This window comes from Semicossyphus pulcher, unplaced genomic scaffold (assembly GCF_022749685.1).
Source record: "Semicossyphus pulcher isolate SPU_LCO1_2020_fin unplaced genomic scaffold, fSemPul1.0.p SCAF_6, whole genome shotgun sequence".
NCBI classification, from domain to species: domain Eukaryota; kingdom Metazoa; phylum Chordata; class Actinopteri; order Labriformes; family Labridae; genus Semicossyphus; species Semicossyphus pulcher.
The window spans coordinates 29,850,067-29,869,728 of record NW_027211737.1 but is presented as its reverse complement, the minus strand read 5'-3'; the positions used below and the strand labels follow the sequence as shown (position 1 = coordinate 29,869,728).

General features: G+C 42.2%; 1 protein-coding gene across 1 annotated transcript in view; it reads left to right on the top strand.

Moving 5' to 3' along the window:
* LOC138609844 (protein unc-13 homolog B) overlaps window positions 1-19,662 on the top strand; it is a 187,698-nt gene that overhangs the window by 163,818 nt on the left and 4,218 nt on the right. Inside the window, exons 31-37 of the mRNA XM_069682510.1 lie at window positions 15,123-15,211; window positions 15,326-15,463; window positions 15,997-16,120; window positions 18,060-18,104; window positions 18,250-18,321; window positions 18,883-19,030; window positions 19,127-19,183. Coding sequence (XP_069538611.1) covers window positions 15,123-15,211; window positions 15,326-15,463; window positions 15,997-16,120; window positions 18,060-18,104; window positions 18,250-18,321; window positions 18,883-19,030; window positions 19,127-19,183 — 673 coding nt within the window. The remainder of the gene's footprint in view (window positions 1-15,122; window positions 15,212-15,325; window positions 15,464-15,996; window positions 16,121-18,059; window positions 18,105-18,249; window positions 18,322-18,882; window positions 19,031-19,126; window positions 19,184-19,662) is intronic.

Sequence of the window (19,662 nt, the reverse complement as noted above, 5' to 3'; positions counted from 1 at the left end):
ATTTGAACTGGTTTATTCTTTGTTTTTAGTCGTTAAAGAAAATTAGGCCATCTGCGGACAGTCACTCTTTGCTCTACCCCGTGCACACCTGTTTTATCTGTTGTTAGAAGGATCTAATGACAATCACATGTTTCAAGTTGCTCCTGAAAATGTGGTGCGACCTCTCCTGTTCACTATAGGCCTACTTATTACTTGTGCTTTATTTTAACTGTAATGTATTCTTTACAAATAGATTCCTGTCAGACACACAGTCACTCTGTGATTACATTCAGCAGTGTTTCCTGTGTAAACTGTGAATCGACTGGTTGGTGGCGACGTGCAGCTGCGAGGTGGTAATTCTAGTTTTGATTAGATTTCTAAATTAAGTTATAAACATTCACACAAAAGGCATTTCTAGAAATGGGGCTGGAAATGCTCCAGCGAACGACACCACCCACAGGAATTAAAAAAGATTCCTGCATACTGAAACTCCGTCCTTTTCTTCTGCTGGATTTGTTTTGTTCCAGCACAAAGACAAACCTATGTGGGCCACCTCCCCGTCCTTGATGTGTGACCTAAATACTCTCATGAACCGTTTTACATGTATTTGGGTTCCTCGTTGCGACCAGAAGCTGCAGAGTTGACTTTTACCTGCATGCAGGAATTGTTCTTTCTGTGTTTGTACTTCAAAGCTGAACGTTATCACACTTGTTTGTCTCCTGGGACGTTCACTTGACCGCTCAGTCTTGCGTGACTTTACAGTACCGTAACCTTGCTGAAACTTTGGGGTTTTTTCGAGTGGAGAAAGTTCACTAATAAAAGGTTATTTTTTGCAGTTAAAGGTGTAAAAGGTGCAGGAGGTGTTCAGAAAAGATTTCATATGTGTGCATATAAGGCTGCAGGAGACTGAGTGTGTGTGTGTCTCTGTCTCTCCAGCTCACTGCAGAGGAGGAGATGGTATGTCTAGGTTTTTTCTGCCCACACTTCCCTTTCCGCTGCTCCTGCTCCTGGAAAAAAAACATCCGAATAAACAAATTCATGAAAGTAAAAATCCACCCTGAACCCGTCCTAGCTGTCAAACCTCCTTTTACCCAGGACTGTGTGTGTGTCTATTTATAGGTTGATCCCAATTTACTCATAAACAAAAGATCAACTCCTCCACCTCCTCCTCCTCCTTCCTCGGCTCCCAGTTTTATCTCCCACAAATATTTTCCTTCCCACCTTATAAAATGTATGTAAAGAAATACTTTCTTTTCACCTCGATGCTGCTTCTCTCCATAAGCTTGAGAACGAGGAGGAACCAGAGGAGTGTGAAGAGGAGGTGGGTCCATCTGTTTACTGTTTAGTGGTTTTAAACAGTTTAGGTCTGACACAGGTGTACCTCAGATTATTGGCTGCTTTCTAATCGGGTTATTAGCTGTATGCAGAAGTGGACGTACCAGGGACGTCACTCATTGGTTTGAGTTAGAGTTTCTTTGTTTGGCTGTTACCATCTTGTATTCTGAACCCAGAGTTGACCAAGTTTTTACCGGAGCTGGACAGAACCTTAGAATTAGCAAGCTCTAAGCTTTAAGCTAACGCTAGCTCTAGCTGATGAAGGTGCATACAAAGCTTTGTCTCAATCCAGGGGCTGCAGCCTTCGAAGGAGGCGGTCCACGGAGGATGTTCCATTCATAGCCTGCGTAGAACATTAAAGCCGAACTGAAATGAGACCTTGCGTTACCAAACGCTGCTCCTGTCGCCTAGCAACAGGTAGCTAGCGAGCTAACTAACTAGCATAACTTACGTCGTGTAACTTAACCTCTTATTTTAAAGATAATTTGGGGACCTTTTGTTTTCTTAAACATTTGCAGCACGAGCTATTCGACTGAGTTGAAACCAAAAACTTTTACATTTTAAAGTGTATTCCTCGGCTGTTTAAAAGTCCGCCATTTCGTTTGAATTAGCGCGCAATGCATCTTGGGATACGATGGGCCGGGGAAACGGAGGACACATTTGTCGGCCGCATCTGGTGGAGCCTTCGAATTGGGACAGCCTTCGACACATCGCTGTGACGCAATCGGCCTTCAAATACGGCCTTCGAGGGCTGCGGCCGCTGGATTGGGACACAGCTGCGGTCTACGACGGCTGCTTCATTCGTAGGCTGTGTATATGCATATGCCGAACTGAAATGAGACTACAGAGGTCTACAGAGGATTTCCTGTTTGCGTCACCAGCTGTTCCCGCCTTTACCCTTGCGTTACAAAGCACACTCCTGTCACCTAGCAACAGGTAGCTAGCTACCTAGCTGGCTAACTAGCTAACATAACTAACATCACTTAACTTTACCAATTATTTGATAATGTAAAGTAACAAGGCCCCTTCCCTGTTTTAATTTTTCTATCTCTAGCTATTCGATTGAATTGAAACCAAAAACATTCATAGTGTATTCCTCGGCCGTTTAAGAGGCCGCCATCTCGTGTGAATTGGCGTGCGATGAATCTCGGGAGAAGAGGAGGACACATCTAAAGAAGCGCAATCAGCCTTCAATTACGTCCTTCGAAGGATGCAGCCCCTGAACTGGGACACAGCTCCTGATTAACAGTGACATGATGCTCTTTTAGGCTCACACAAAACAAACTAAATGTACTGACTGAAATTATGGACAGCCTTCAGTGTGAAACTAAAATGTTCTATAATTATTATAAAACAGTGTCTTTGTTAATTAATTAGTGGATCTGAGCTGAAGCTTACAATACACCTGCACTGTCCCGACAAAACGTCTGATCACTTGTTTCTTTTGTTTTTCTTTATATAATCAGTTTTCTTTGTTCTACTTTTTATATAATTTGTTGTTTTTATCTCCGTACCTGCTCCACCAGGCCATGAGTGAGAATGGAGGAGAGGATGACATGGTGGGTAGGCCGCACGTGTAAAAACAGCCCTCTTCTTTCTCTCTTATTTTATTACTTATTATATTTTTGTTGTTTACTTGTTTTCAGTATAATTTCCTCAAATGTCTTTTATTGTTTTTGTCTCATTTCACTTCTTTTCTTATTATTTTGCACATTTCATCTCCAGTCCTGCTGCTCGGACTCAGAGGGATCTGAGGTAAGAAGGACGTATTTAATTGACCGTTGAGTTTTTAGGAGGATTTGACATTTACAGTCATCTTTTATTGTTGCTGCAGAATCTGAGAATGATGTTAAAGCGATGCTGTGTAGACGTAAATAAAGGGGGAGAACATGACTGCACATTTATTTCCCTGTCGTGATTGCTTTGACTTTCTTTGGTCACAATGTTCCACCTTTAATGATGACAGGAAGGTTCTGAAATGTTTGTAGGATGCCAGCGATTACAGCGAGAGCCTCTTTCTCTTTTATGGAATGTAGTCATGGTGGCGCCGGTATTCGCCTTGTCAACTAACAACAACACACAACAGCCAAAATCTAACCTGCCACTGTGGCACGGAGAGTGGCTCGTATGTAGGATCAAAAACACCCTTCGTATCTTAGCTGCCCCTGTATACGTCACCGCTGCAAAAACTGCTGATTCTATCAAAATAAAAGCATAAAAAAACACTTAAATATATTGATTTTCATATTGCAACTTAACCTGGATTATAATCTTGGATTAGCAAATAAGATCCACTTCCCAGGTGTAACTTTTGTTTGTCTGAAATGAAACCTGCTTCCTCTGTGTTGAGGTTTAAAGCTTTGATTCTTATGTGTCTGTTTAAGAAGAAACTACAGATCATAGACGTTAACTTTCCAAGTTAAAATATTTCTTAAAATGACTTTTTATCCAGTGACTGTCGCCTCTTTGAACTCCCCGTCTGCTGCTTCCTATAAGCTCAGCTGATCAGTCCCTTTATCTTCACACCTAAACGTTTATAAAGCTTCGGGTGCCACATGCTAACACAGCCCTGAACACATCTGCAGCTGGGTGCTAACACAGCCTTCCTCCTCCTCCTAATGGAGCAGCTAGTGAGCTGCAGATAATTGTAGTTGATGTTGTTTTGAGCCGCCGCTAAACGGCTTCTTGAAATGGTGGAGTTTGTCGGCAGACTGCAGGGGGTCCGTGTCAGAGAGGAGGGGAGTGTGGCGGAGAGCCGGCTCTGCTGGTTAATGGCTGAAGTAACTCTGATCTTAACAGATGTTTAATGGGATGTTAAAGTGAAGATACACAGGCTGTTGAGCCGGCTGAATGTGCTTCTGTTTTGTAAGATAGGAGATTTTCTGTGTGAAGTTTCTCCGTTTGTATAATTGAATTGGATCAGACGAAGATTCATTTTCAAACAGTCATGCTCCTTAATTAAAGCTCCCTGTCGTGCCAGTTACAGGTGTTTTTATGTGATATTATCTGAAGACTTCCTTCACAAAGAAGCTGCCTTCTTGTAGTTTTTAAGTTGATTTATGTATTTGTTCTTAGATTATTTATTGGTTTGCTAAAAAAAAGACATGATTGCTAACGGTGCTGCACTTCCTGCCCTGTCCCTCACTCTCCGCCCTGCCCTCCCCTGTCCTGACTCGTCCCGCCTGCCTTTAGGTGGACAACAAAGAGAAGGAGAATAAGGTCGGTTGGTCAGGTCCAGTGACAGTTTGTTGTTGTGTTAGAATAATCCGACCTTTGTGCAGCCAGGACTCTTTGTGTTTTGTGTGTTGTGCTGTGTTTGTGAACTGGACTCAGCTGTGTGTGTTTACGTTCAGTTTTTACCGATAAATTAGAATCACATTAAAATGTTTCTTCTGCACACTTGGTGATGCATCGAAGAGAAGATTTGTTATGAGACAAAAAAGCTGCACAAAGCTTCTTGATGTGACGCACAATGTCCAATCCAATCCAACACTTTAAAACAACCACAGAGGACCAAAGTACTGTACAGAAGAATAAAGACATAAAATACACAGCTCACACAAGGCATACGATACAAATAAATTAATAGAAATAGATAAAAATAAATAAATAAGATGTCGGTCTGAAACTTAAATTCCTTTACAGACAAGTTTGCCACCCAGCAGATCTTTAAAGAGGGGGTATTATGCTGATTTCAAGCTTCATGTTTCACTCTGTGATACCAGTGGTGTAGCTTAGCATCATTTACAGTTAAAAAAACTCCTCATGTTTCTCACACTGGTGCTCTGTGCAGGCCCTCATACAGCCTCTTCATGAAGCGACTCAGTCGGCTCTGTCCCTTTAAGAAACCCCGCCCCTACAAGCCCACTTTCTCCTGATTGGCCAGCTCTCCGACGCCTGCAGAGGCTGCACTTTGTGACGTCTGCAGACTGAGCTGAGAAGCCTGAGGATTACTCTAACATACTTTGACCTACAGATTTGAAACTCCACCCACGTTTAGTCTGGACATCCAACACTGTAACATTATGTCTTAAAATGTGAAACAGCATGATACCTCCTCTATAATGCACAGACAGATCAATGATTTTCAATGAGTGGGTGACACATTCTTGTTTCATTGTGTTTCAATGTAAAAGTTTTGCCTATACTTACTGTGCTGATATTTTCAGACTCATCCTGGCCACCTGCCGATACCGTTATATATGCAGTTTGTTTTCCCACATAATTGCAAAGACCATCAACTGTCTCCTGTAATAGAGCTGAAATATTCCTGCCTTTGCTGTTGTCACCCACAGAAAGATGCAGACACAAAATACAATGGCGTTTCAAAATGAACACAGTCACAGGAAAATACTTACCTTGACATTTGGCACTCATTGTGTCAGAGTGTGCAGACTTTGTCTTTAATCTGTTGCGTGTTTTGCGCTAGATGTTTGGTGTGCCTTTAAAATATTGCCTGGTGCAGCTTAAATGAATTTCTCAGGTGAAGCTGTGGATGTTTTATGGCAACGATTAGAAGACAAATTGTTTTAAACCAAATGCAGCCTGGACTTTATGCCTGGATTCATACGGTCCCTCGGTCGTCCAGCATTTGTCGCTTAATTAAGATGCAGATTGTTGGTTGGAAACAGGTATTTCATGCATCTTGCTAATCTTGCATCTGCTGTGTGTTTTGCACTATTAGCATCTGCTAATCTGCATTAAATATCTGTTCCCAACCAAGCATCTCTGTTTCCAGCGAGTAGCAGTAAGAAAGAGTGAAGTGCAGTCTGCTCTGGCTGCTGTTATTACTCTGAGAAGATTGAAAATCTGGTTTAAGTGGAGAAAAAACACTTGAGATATTTTTAACTTTTGGTTTTAAAAGCCAACAGAACAGCACGTCTCTGTTTAAAGCAAGAGCGCAAAGACACGCTGGGAAAATGATGTATAATTAATTGTAATATTCTTCACTGGGTGAATATTTTCTCCTGAAGCTTAGAGTCGTCAGAGCTCTGTGGGTTATATAACTGTCTCTGTGACTGACAGTAGATGTTGAGTTTGAGTCCGTGTTGTGCTGAGCAGTTGTCCACCATGTGTCCTCCTGTAGGACGATTCTTCAGCGTACGATGACAGTGACGAGGAGCGGGAGAAGGTTTGCTTTCTTTACAAAGATCCTCCAACATTTCATGACTCTCACTCCTCTCCTGCCGTCGTCTCACTGCTGAAGTCCTCTCATGGTTCTGTAGATCCTCCGTTCACTGTGTCCAAGATCGTTTGTACGTGTACGTGTCTGTTTGTGTGTGAGAGCAGGTTTATGTGCTCATGTTTCCTTCATCGTGCAGTAAAATCACTTTGTGTTCTTCCTCACACGTTCCATTTGTTCTTTTTTTTTGTTTTAACGTCTTTGTTTATTCCTTTCTTTGTCCCAAAGCTGGATAAGGAAAAGGTGAGCCATCAGCCAAGAGGACCTTTAAGTTGTCTCCTGTTTCTTTTTACTTTAATAACATTTATGTCCTTTTTCTTTTTCTGTTGCCTCTTTTCACATCGTCACAGTCTCAGCCCAAGAAGGAGAAGGTGTGTTTGCAGCTTATGTGTAACTATGGTTGTGTGTTTGTGTCGGGTTTTTATGCCTAATTTTTTTGTGAGAATAAGAAAAGAATTTCTTTATTTCTGTACGCACATAAAGCTGCATACTCTGCGCAAACTTACAAACAGTATTAACAAATCAATAATAATTTAGCTCCAGAACTGCTGGACGTGTAAAGAATAGTTTGGTGATATGTCACGACTTGTTGCCGCTGCTCCCAAAGTCGCCAAAAAAACATCGTCACAGCTTCTATTTGAAGTTTATGAAGCAAAGACAAAACTTTCTATGGCTTTTTTATTTAAAGACAAAAGACAAACGTCGTGTTATTATTTAAAAACTGAGCTGATATTTACAACAGAGTATTAGAGCCACATTAAAGAACAAAAATCTGAGATTATGATAATAAAGTTTTTATTTTAGGCAATTTTAAGCCTATGTGTTATTTATTTATTTATTTATTGGGCCATTTTGCCATTATTTGATCGGAAGGCTGACAACGCCGCAGCCTCCTGATACATGATTGGTTGAGTACATGTTACTCGGACTACAGGCGTGCTACAAGCGGAAACCAGAACACTTTGCGGTCCCGCAAATCCACGTCCCTGCCTAAATAGAGATTAATAGCCTACTAAAGTAACTTCACAAGATTCTCCATGTTCCTCATTCCAGCGCAGGCGGCTGGCTGCTCTTCTGATATTTCCCTTCATAAAACATATAGGCTAAAAATAGACTTAACTTACACCTTTTATTCTTGAAATCTTTGCTTTTTCTCTTCTTTAGCGTGGCCCTAACACTCTGTTGTAGATATCTTATGCAGGCCATGATCAGAAACTTCTGTACATATGTTATTTGTAGTAATGAAACTGTACATTGGTTTCTGAAAGATCGCAGACAGCTGGATGGCAGACAGAGTTAGTGATGACAGTGACCTCGCTGTGAGACGCTCCGACTGTTCAAAGTAGGGCAAACAAAGCGAAACATGCAAAAAAATGCAATTAAAAAGTTCTCTGAATTCAGAGTTCATCTTTCACAGAACAACCCAGATTCTAAGAAAGTTTGGACGCTGTGTAAAACTTTGGTAAAATAATGTCACGATTTGCATTTTTGTTTAAAAAAACAGAACGAAGACAAAACATTTAAAGCTCAAACTGATAAAGTTTCTTGATTTTGTAGATTTGAACTCATTCTGAACTTTATTCCTGCTCATTTTAAATTACGTTTTACACACATCCAAACTTTTTTGGCATCAGGGTTGAAGTTGCGTCTTGTCCTCAAACTGAAAATAGTCTCTTAAAAATAGTGCTGCAGCTCAGGGAGGGATGGACAGATATATTTGCAATGATTTGTGAAAACGTAACACCAAAGTGCCGGTTAATTTAGTCCAAATAAGCGCTGAAGACTGGGTCAATTATGTGCAGCCATTTTCACATCAAAGCACCTTTAAGCACAGAAGCAGCGAGTCATCAGTGGAATTGTCTGCTGATTGGATGTAAGAGCGCAGACTCTTGACATTTAAGTGTGTAATAATCCCCGGGGGCGCTCCTCTGCCAGCCTGTCTGATGATAATGTACCTAAATCATCTTGTCTGATAAAGTTTGAGCTCTTTAATCAGACTCAATCTGACGACGTTGATCCAGTGTGTTAATGCAGAGACACACTTGTGGCCTTAAGATGTCAGCGCTCGTTTTTTAAGCTTCGTCTTTATCGCCTCTCAGAGGAGGATGTGAACCTCTAAGCTGCACGAAAAAGCTGTGAATCAGCAAAACTGGCCCTAATGAGGGTCTCACCTGAGAGCAGTAATAAGCCTTATTAATATGTGAGTCAAGTGTGCAGGCCAGGGAGGAAAGGCTAACAGGGCGGGTGAAGCTAATGAAAGTGGAAAAATGAGTGTGGATGTGAGTGTGTGAGCTTGTGTTTAAAGCGGTGCTTTTAGAAGTGGCTCACTGTGTGATGTGTGTCCTTGCAGGCTGAGAAGAAAGACAAAGAGAAGCAGGTCGGTTTGTTTGTGATCACTCTGCCCTTCACACCCTCTTCTTACTCTGTTAGCTTCTCTCTAAATCTCCTGTTTCTTCCCATTCTTCTGTTATATTCCCCAAACCTCTGACTGTTTAATGCACATATTTATACCCTTCAATGTCAACCATAGAGTGTGTATAAGAAGTGGTGGTTTCAGTTAAGTTTGGCATTTTGAACGTCGCCATCTTGGTTTTTTGGAACCAGATTTGGATGAGAGGGTGGAAAGAATTTCCCTTCGTCTCTTTCCTGGTCGACAGGCTGCTAGCTACTTGTCAATCACATGTAGCCACGCCCTAAAACACAACCTCCTTTATCATCTTTTTTACTCTAAATGTGACCATATTTTCCAAAGGGAACATCACGCTGTATTGAAGAAGATTTGAAACTAGAGACTGAGTCCATAAACTCATGAGGGGAATGTTTATTAAAGTACTTCCTTTTGCAACCAGAGACTTTGTCCACTTCTTGTACACTGTAAATGATGTATAGACACCAAGACTGCAGTTCAGTTGATTTGTTTTCAAAGCTATAGCTCAATAGATGTGGTTTTAGTAGGGAAAATGTTGTTGGCCTTCCTTTCAAACGTTTCCTTTCTTGTCTTTACTTAAAGGAGGACACTAAGAGCAAACAGGTGGGTGCTTACAACACAGAGACTCTGCCTCACTTAAGATATCTTTTGATCTACCTTTAAGGATAAGCACAGGTAGTAGCGCTTGAAAGCTTTAGTGGCAGCTCTAATACAAGCTACTACATTTGCATCCTTTTCAAGTTTGTCGTGTAGTCACTTTGTGTTGACGTCTGATGTTCCTCCGGTTTTGACTGAAGGACAAATGATCACTGTGGATGTAACCGCTAATAGTTGAAAAGCAATGTAGAAACAGCATCAGACCTTATCATGATAGTAATAAGTAGTAAAAAAGTACGCAAGTTAATGAAATGTGTAGAAGGTGATCCTGTACAACCACAAACACTTTAGAGCCAAAACAAATATTTAGTTAAGGTTTATGTCTGTGTCCACTAATCCAGCGTCTATTTTCTATACAAAATCAATGCTGTTCGGTGTTTTCAGTACTCAGCCGGCCTCCTCAGCGCAAATACGCCCGTTTTTTTTTGTCGCTGCGCTCTCATTTGAACATAGTTTAACTATTGGAACACATGCTGCGCTCGTCAATGTCACTTCTCTCTATCCGACCAATCAAAATCAAGAAGGGGCGGGATTTACGATATCAACTTTGTCAACAACAATGGCGGACGAGAAGCTAATCCCTTCGTTTTTTCGAGGGTACAGTTTCCAGGTGTGGAGCTGCTGCTAGTGCCAGGACACGATTCCTTTACACCTTTACACATTCCTTTAACGTCTTCTTCGTAACATTTCCGCGAAAAAAGCAAATACCACACTACCGAGGGAAGCGGAAGTGCCGCCAGACAACTTTCGTAACCTAGCAACAGTAAGCGCCGATGAGAAGCGCTGTGAAATTGAGGTTGTGGGCGCTGCCAGGTTAGTGGACACAGGTTATATTAGCCATGTGTTGCGTATTGCACCTGAAATTGATGTTAAAATATGATTGTGTGTAGGAGTGTTTGTAGCCCAACTCTTTGTCTGCTGCTTCTGTTGACTTTTCCAAGAATCTGATACAAAGAGTTTCTCACATTTAGCCAAACACTTGATTTGGCCTTCAGAAGATTCAATTTGAAGCTTTTATTTCCCTTCTCTCTATTGAAGCTTGTCCCCACAGCTCAGTCATTGTTTTCAGTGCTCTTTATAGTTTATTTCAACTCTTGCACAGTTCAGTTTTTGTCAGATCATTCCCTTTCTTAGCATATTCAGTTTTAATGCAAGGAAATATGTGGAAATGGGGACATCTGTACAATGTTTTATTATGTTTTCTTTCTCACCAGTCAAAGGAAGAAGTTAACAAGGTTTGTTGCCCACTTAGTCATCTCCCTTTGTGCTATGTAGACTTTCTCCCTCTGATTCACCTCGTACGTGTTTCTCCTGAAGTTAGACTATTAGCCTGTTAGCTGTTTGGCTTTGGTACAGTAGAAATCCCTGTCTTATACTTAACCTCTTGTAGTTTAATAATATGCAATTGTAGCTATCTCATGTTTAAGCTCAATGATCCCAAAAGACACATTAGTCAGTAAAAACTGTTGCTGGAATTTTTGGGCAATAATACATTTTTGGGTGAGATAATCATCATGAAAAAATGATTTTGGATGAGTTAGAAGTTGTTAAATTCTGGAAGGAGGATCGTCTTGCATGTGCATTATGGCTGCTGTGTGTATCCGAAGTACCCAGCAGAGTATAAGTAATGTGCAGTGGTAAAATCTATATCACAAGCCTTTCTGGGCCATAAATAAGCTTTAGCTAACCATGAAGTCGTCTGTCTTAATTACTTGTTGTCAAAAGATAGTGCTTATATTCCAAATACTTCCTGTTTTGGAGGATATCAGTGTGCAGCAGTATTGTAACAGACTGCAGTGAAACATAGACTTCTACAGGTGACCTCGGTTCTCCACCTCTGTCCTCAAGCATCTTAATAAACTGAGGAAATAAACAAAAGGCTTTTATTAAAATCGCCCACTCACCTTTACCCAATCCACCAGACAATATCACAAAAACACCTGAAATAAACCCTTGTTCTATCTTGTGTGTGTGTGTGTGTGTTGTTTCTGTCCTGCTCAGTGTTTTGTGACTTTTCTTTTTACTTTTGTCTTTGCTTCCTGTCTGTCTCTCCGTGAAGACTGAAGCCACAGCTGCCGCAAAGAAGGTACAGATATGTGTTAGAGAGCAATAAGAGAGTCAGACTAACTTTTATTACCTGCGCAGGAAATTTCTGCTTTCAGGATGTGGTTGTAGTCAGGAGTGTGTGTACCTGCAGGCGTGTATGAGTGTGTCCTCTGGTTCTTCTTCTCAGTGGTTGTCTTTCTTTCTTTTTCCAAAGTCTTGTCAAGTTCCACAAAGTGATCTGGACATTTTTTGCATCTTTGAAGGGCGTAATTTAAAGTTTTTTTATTCTTAATGTCTGCTACGTACACTGCAGGCTCCAAAATATTTGCTATTGCCCCAAGAGTTAAATTCTTTGTCAAACAGCAGCTGATGGGTTTTAAGTATATTAGCCATGCAACTGAAAAAAAATAACAAGGTAGAAATTCAATTCAGTACAGTTTAAGGAAGCATTGAAAATAATATAAAATGCAACAAAACACAACCTTGTAAAGGGCCAGTTCCTCGATTTTCAGCCTCAGTCCTATCATGCTGTTATGGGGAGCTAATGCCATTATGGAGGACGCTATCCGCTTCTCCAATAGGCCGTGGAAAACCCCTGCCAGACTACGTAAAACGCGTCATCTGGCGGAGGCCAGGGAGCTCGCTAAACTACACTTCCTCAATCTAGGACGCTCGCCTCTGATGTCATGTTGCGTTCAAAATCGTCAGGTTTGAAATGTAGACTGCAGACCTGGAGATTTCAAGATGATCCACAGGTATATTCTCGTCGTATTTAGGATTCTGTCCCGCTCTGAGCGGTTGCCGGCAGTGAAACGATATTTCACTCCAGCGCCTCTCGCTGGGCCGTTCCTTTCAGAGGGAGGGGCGCAATGCATGCTGGGTGTTGTAGGAATGTAGAATGGGTGAAACCACGAGCTGTTTGTACAACTTTCTCCACAGCTATGGCGCCAATTTCAAATATTATTGCTTCTATTGATAACAGAGAACACCAACTTTGACTGACAGCGGCTTTTTCCAGGGGAGAATTTCTCCTTTAAAGTGTGTGAGAGTGCAATCACTCGCTTGGCATAATGTGTCTTAGCAGTTAGCATTCTAAGCTAGGCTAAACACAGACTGGATCATTTTCTGTATTCAATTAATTTAACTCACCTGACAGAGAAATCAGGCATATTTCAAAATGTTTTTTTTAGCTCTGAATGAATGAATACTTGTTCAGGTTTATGCTCAACTTATCATCTTAACACACTGCTCTTTGTTCCTCCTCCTGTCTAATGTTGGAGAGGATTTCACTCTGTGTTTTAGCTCTTCTCTCAAGGACACACACTCATGTGATAACTGCGTGCCTATAAAGATGTTTGACCGTGCCCAACACTTCACATAAACACATAAACGGCTGTATATTTAATTTCTGGATGCAGACCAGGAGCAGACTTGAAGTGGGCCGTCCAACCTTTCACTTCCCTCACTTTAACATTTCTCCATTAAACTCACAGGGACTGAAGCACTGTCACTTTAAGGTCACGACCTCTTTTAGTCCAATTACATGTTCTGGCACTCTGCCCAACATCCTCTTTCTAATAACACGGTTACACAGTTATGGATGGCACACTTTCTACAGAGCCACTGTGGGATGAATCATCTTACGATCTGTTAGCCACTTAGCTCTCACATGAGCTGCACACATGAGGTCCTGCATACTAACGAGCTTCTGGCTGTGTTTCACATGTTTAGAGACGGTCTGTTAACCTTTAGAGGTGTTTATCCTGCAGACTGCACGCCCTCTAACAGCAGCACTTTGTGAAGCCAGAGCGTGTGCAGTAGAGATCGGCTGATGGAACTGCAGTACTGACATCCCGCCCCTTCCTCTCCCCAAAACACACCTTTACCTTGTGTCCTTGTCGTGTTGGAGCCCTCAGGTGGGCTCAGTCTGCAGCAGAACAGCTTCTTGTGTCGGTCTGAAGCAGATATTCACGCTGATGGAAAGTTCACTGACTAGTTTTAGTGTTAGTTACGTCTCCTCTCGCCGTTCCTCCTCTACTCTGCTACTCGGGAACAGAACGCTGCAGGAGCCCCATTTGTCAACAGAGCTGTCAATCATGAGGCCACACCCCCTTTTTATAGCATCAAATAACTAATTAAAAGTAAACTTGGACATAAATCAGCATGATAAGAACTAACTATAATGACAGAAACCATGTTGGAGAAAAATGTATTTGACATGTATTTGGATTTTATTGTTTGACTCATGTCCCATCTGTTAACATGGAGGAGGCGGGCTTTATGAGCTATACTGCAGCCAGTCAGCAGGGGGCAATAGAGAGTATTTGGCTTCACTTTAAGGGAGCTGTCATGTCGGCCATCTTTTTATACAGTCTATGCACAGAAACAAAGCAACTCACACAGCACAGGTCTACAGTGCTTTGTGGCCCTGGGGTCTCCTTGCAGACTACAACAGGTTTTGGTGTAAACGTGAGCAGGGCATCAAACGCCTCTCAGATCTAGGATTGCTCTGAGGCTGACCTCTAAACTTAGCCATAATTACTTCACTGGTTTAGACTTTGTCACTCCTGCAGAGACGTCTGCACCAAAGCCAGGGTCAGAGGTCCTTCTGTCTTCACACAGATCTCTCTTAAACACGGACTTTTGGGAACTTGGAATGCTGCCTCCTTAACATCCTGAGTGTGTACGCTAATTTTAGATTACTTCCTTTGCAGCTTCCTCCTCAAATATTACCGTCTCTGTGTGCTCCCCATCAGCTGTAATATGTGTCATTATGTTCTCCAGCTTTCCACTATTAAAATGTCTGATAACTGAGTTCGAGCGACGGCCCCCTGCTGTCAAATCACTTCCACTTAATCGGAAAAAGGATGTTTTTGAAGATCTTTGGGTTTCAGGAAATGTTGTGCCCCTTTAGAACGCTCTTTCACTCGCTGAATGGGTTTGAAACGACATGAAAGCGGTTGTCACCTTTTTTCACTTTTATCTTTAAACTCTTCACAGCTGAAATCTTGTTCAGTCACAGTCTTTGTCATGTGTATTTTAGTCTGCAGTCAGGCCGTTTGCATCCGTATGCAGGTCTCGTGAATGTGGTGTAAAAGACTCGACACTCAAAATGTGGCCCTGTGCTAAAAATAATCTACACGTGCTGTACAATATCGGCCTTTTCAACCTCCATTCAAATCAGCCTCCTACATTATTTATTTTGCTGCAAACTTTGTGCACAGTTCTCCTCAAATATCCCATAATGCACTACTGGAAAATTGGCAACATAGTCACAGTGGTTGTGGTTGTTAAGTGCAAGTTTGTTGGAAAGTTTTCAACTTGCAGATCAGAAATAGAGCTCACAAAAAAAGACAGCCACTCTTGGCTTTGGTTATTTCTGCTCACTGCAGCGGAGATGTTTCAGGGTCGAGCTGCATCGAGCCGATATTTCAAGTTATAACTGAACTTCAGATAACCTTTTATCACCTCCTGTTCATTATTTGTGTGCTGCAGCTGGACACAGAGGCAGCTGACATCCTCAACGACCTGCAGGTGAAGCTCAACACCGTCCTGGACAACTTCAGCGCCATATTTGCCAAGAGGTAACCCACACACAAACAAACGCACACATTATTCAGAGGATGCGTGAGGGAAGGAGCCTCCTGCAGCCTCGCAGCCGTTTGTTTTGTGTCAAAGTTTTCTCCGCCTCCCTCCAGTTTCCAGACTCGTATCACCGGCTGCATGCGTCAGATGGCTGAGATCCTCTACCAGATCAAAGGACCCCCCAACCGCAACACCGCCGAGGCAGACGCTGACGCCATGCTGAGGCCCCTCATGGAGTTCCTGGATGGGAAGTGAGTGAAAGCAGGATGCACAAACAGAGAGAGGCTTCTGTTGTAAACTGAAGACTGCAAGAGGGGGACTTTAAAAATGAGCTGTTGTTCTTTAGGACGCCTCTAATTTCATTCAGAACCAACCAAAAGAAGGTGCTCGAGTCAAATAGATCCATTTATTGTACCAACACAATAATAGCTTTATTTTAGCTTGTATCTATGAGAATGAGACGACACAAAATAAGGGCTTGTTCACACACATGCTCGTTAGGTTCATTGGTGACTCTAAAATTGCCCGTAGGTGTGAGTGTGAAAGGTTGTCTGTCTCTATGTGTCAGCCCTGTGATTGACTGGTGATCAGTCAAGGTGTAACCCCGCCGGTGTGACCCCGGCGACCCTGAACAGGATAAGCGGTATAGATGGATGGATTATGGAAGAATTGCTGGACCTTGAAATGAAGAGTGAAGTGTAATCTCACATTGTTGGTGTGTTTGTGTGTGTGTGTGTGTGTGTGTGTGTGTGTGTGTGTGTGTGTGTGTGTGTGTGTGATTCAGCCTCAGCATCTTTGCTGACATCTGTGAGAAGACGGTGCTGAAGAGGATACTGAAGGATCTGTGGAAGACCGTCCTGAGCAGCCTGGAGAAGACCATCGTCCTGCCTCAGAGCAACGACAGCCTGGTAACTACACTCACCATCACAGCTGCATGACTTACTCACATCCTGACCCTGAACTAAACCTGGTTCTAATCAAGTAACAGCACTTCATTGATCAGCTTTGAACTCCCTGACGATTGTCAGACTCCATAATATAACAAGGATCAAATCCATGCTGCAGAACCAGAGATATTATCCTTTAAAAGTACATAAAAGTATATGTTACTGTTGAAGGTAAATTGAGTCTATTGTTTCATTGTTATGGAGCGAGAACAAACGCCTCCCGTGAGTTACTACGGTTACCAATGATGTGTGTTATGCTAGTAGCGGCTAATGTTTAGCCTTGAGCCGCGGCAGAGGTAAGGATCAGGCAGCAGAGATCTGGTAAACTCACTTTATATTCAGACCGGACCGACGCCGACTTAAGTGACATCACTTGAGGCAGTTTTGTAAGGCTTCCCTTACCGCCACCTGGAGCTACAGAGGGCTCTACACAACTTCTTTCCTATGTGCACAAATACACCCCAACAACAGCTGTGATTACTGCCTTTACACCTTGAAACTTTTCTTAAGTATACTGCACTTTTAAAGGGCCGGTTCGCCGATTTTCAACCTCAGCCATATCATGCTATTATGAAGAGCTAATGCCATTATGGTAGGGAAAATGCAATTTGGCTCTGTGCCTTTGGAGGACGCTATCCACTTCTCCAATGGGCCCTGGAAAACCTCTACCAGACTACGTGAAATCTGGCTGAGGCCTGGGAGCTCGCTTAACTACACTTCCTCTATCTAGGACGCCCGCCTCCGATGTCATGTCTCGATCAAAATCGTCAGGTTTGAAATGTAGACTGCAGACCTGAAGGGTTTTTAGACGATCCACTGCTACATTCTCGTCGTATTTCGTATTCTGTACCGCTCTGAGCCGTTGCCTGCAGCGATCAATGTCCTTGACTGGAAAACGGTAGTATTTCACTCCAGCGTCTCTCGCTGGGCCGTTCCTTTCAGAGGGAGGGGCGCAATGCATGCTGGGTGTTGTAGAAATGTAGAATGGGCGAAACCACGAGCTGTTTGTACAACTTTCTCCACAGCTTTTTTTTTTGCTTTTTCCAGAGGAGAATTGCTCCCTTAAGAAGTGAGGACTGTACATAAACAATGTCATCAAGTCTTAAATTGGTCCTCATAAAGAAGTTGTATGAAGAGTAATCCATACTCCTTTTATACCTTTTACGGCCGTCACAAGTGCAGCTCTACATACTGATGAGGGTAATTAGAGGACAGTGAAGGAGAAAACACACAAACAAAGTTATTAAAGGACAATTTCCGTGCGTGTTTTTGCAGATCACATTTTATGCCGTCCTTGTTTTTCTAGTTCGTCTTGTTTTTCTTCGTACTGATTTCCTTTTAATGTCTTTGTAAAAGAAGATTGTGTCATGTGGTGAAGGAGCAGAAGGAAGGGAGTGTTTGGAGAGTCTTGTTGTTTGTGCATGCAAGATGTTGAAATCTGAAAATTATGATTGTGTTTTCGAGCAGCAAAGCTTTTGAAGTTAGTTCCCGAAATGCACCGAAACATTCTGTAACTGCACTGACGCATTACAACACAGTTACTCTGACAGAAAGCCAAAGTCAACACAATGTTTACAAGTAACAATGAAAAGATTTCAACACGTTACTGCAGGTTTAATAAGGTGTGGGAGGAGAGGGTAATGAATGGAAGGGACTGTAGTTTATCTGCAGATGTACGCTCTGACTTCATGTAGTACAGCATGTAGCGTCTCAGCTCCTGTTAGACCAGCAGCTGCTCTCTGCTGCCACCTCGAGGTGGATGTCAGCAGGGGTGATCCTCAAGGTTTTCTATTCATGTTGATTTCTTTTGTGAATATGTTTATCATATTGAATTAATTTACAGATTATTTATGTGCTTCTCCTCTCTCTCTCTCTCTCTCTCTCTCTCTCCTCTCTGCAGGGAGCCCAGCTCCTCACAGCAGCTAAAGGACTGTCTAATCTCAAGGTAACACACTTTTATGTGTCTGAAGGGTTATTAGAAGCCTGTGTGTTTACTCACAAAGGCCTTGATTCATGATTTATCCTGTTTCTGTTTATTCATTTATTTTAAGTGAAGTTTCTCTAACCTGTGTGATCTGTTGTTCCTGCAGGGAGGCGGTGAAGCCAAAACGTTGACACCCAAACAGTGCATCATCATCGATGCCGGGCTGGAGACCATCAAGGTAGGTGCAGACCTGCACGTTCACATGTTAAGCAAGACCTGGTCTGTAAAGAGACGTGTACATGCTTCTTAAGCATAATTAACCACATGATGTAGAAATGTTTCTTTACACCATGCATGTCTGGTCGTCGACACTCAACGGGAATTAAGCTAAAACTTCTTCCAGCTGTTTTTCAAAATGATAAACTTTTAGATGTTGCCTCCAGATTTGGTCGGCTGCTCTTTTGGGAGAAATCACACTCATGTAGTTTTTATAATTCAACAGAGTCAAACGGGATGATGCACTGATTACTGAAAAACAGGGGTTTTATAAGGACTGTTTTTAAAAAGCAGAATGATTGAATTACCAGAATGAATTTTAATTACTTTTCAGTGAAGATTTAGTTTATGTTGTATTTTATATCTACTGATCTGGATGTCCTCGTGTTTTATTTAATTCTATGTGTGATTTGGGGACTGTAACAGGCCACTTTCTCTGATTGATTAATGAAGTATTCTATATGTAAACCCAAAAAAGGTGATATTTTCCTCCGTCTGACCCTGCTGCTCTCTTCTCTTCCAGCAATACTTCCACGCAGGAGGAAACGGGCTGAAGAAGGCGTTTGTGGAGAAAAGTCCCGAGCTGGCTTCTCTGCGTTACGCTCTGTCTCTGTACTCACAGAGCACTGACGCTCTCATCAAGACCTTTGTGACCACACAACACTCCCAAGGTGAGCATACACACACGCTGCACACATGCTGAACTTAAGCGTATAGACGTCAGCTTCAATTAACTCACTACATCTGGTCTGTGTCCGTCCTCTCAGTGCACGATGGGATGGGAATCAGAATCACCGGGAACGAGAAGATTCGACCCGACAGAGGTGAGTCCACTTCACTCTCAATTATGGCTTTGTGTTGTTAGGAGATCAGACATCTATCAGGATACAGGCTTTAGGTTCAATATGCTGTGATGTTTTAAGCAAGGTGCTCCAGCGTTTTCAAAAAGTGACTTTCAGATATCAGCATCATTTCCTCGGCATCTTTGGTGCAGCACAGTCAGGCCTCATGCTGTGTGCTGGAAACACTTTAAATGATGCTGTTAATGAGAAAATAATCACTTTATCAAAAACTATAAAAGAACAAGATATGCTTCTTTGTCTTTAATGTTACACACTTATCAGATGTTCCTCGTCCTCTGTTGTAATAAAAGGATTTTCTTAGTTTGCCCCGGAGCTGAAACGTGAGATAAGAGAGTGTTCGTCTCTGCAGCAGCACTGAGATGAAGATGAGATTGAAAGAGAAACGTGATTGTGAGGTTTACAGACGTCGTTAATCATGTTAATGTGGGGTGTGATGGTCG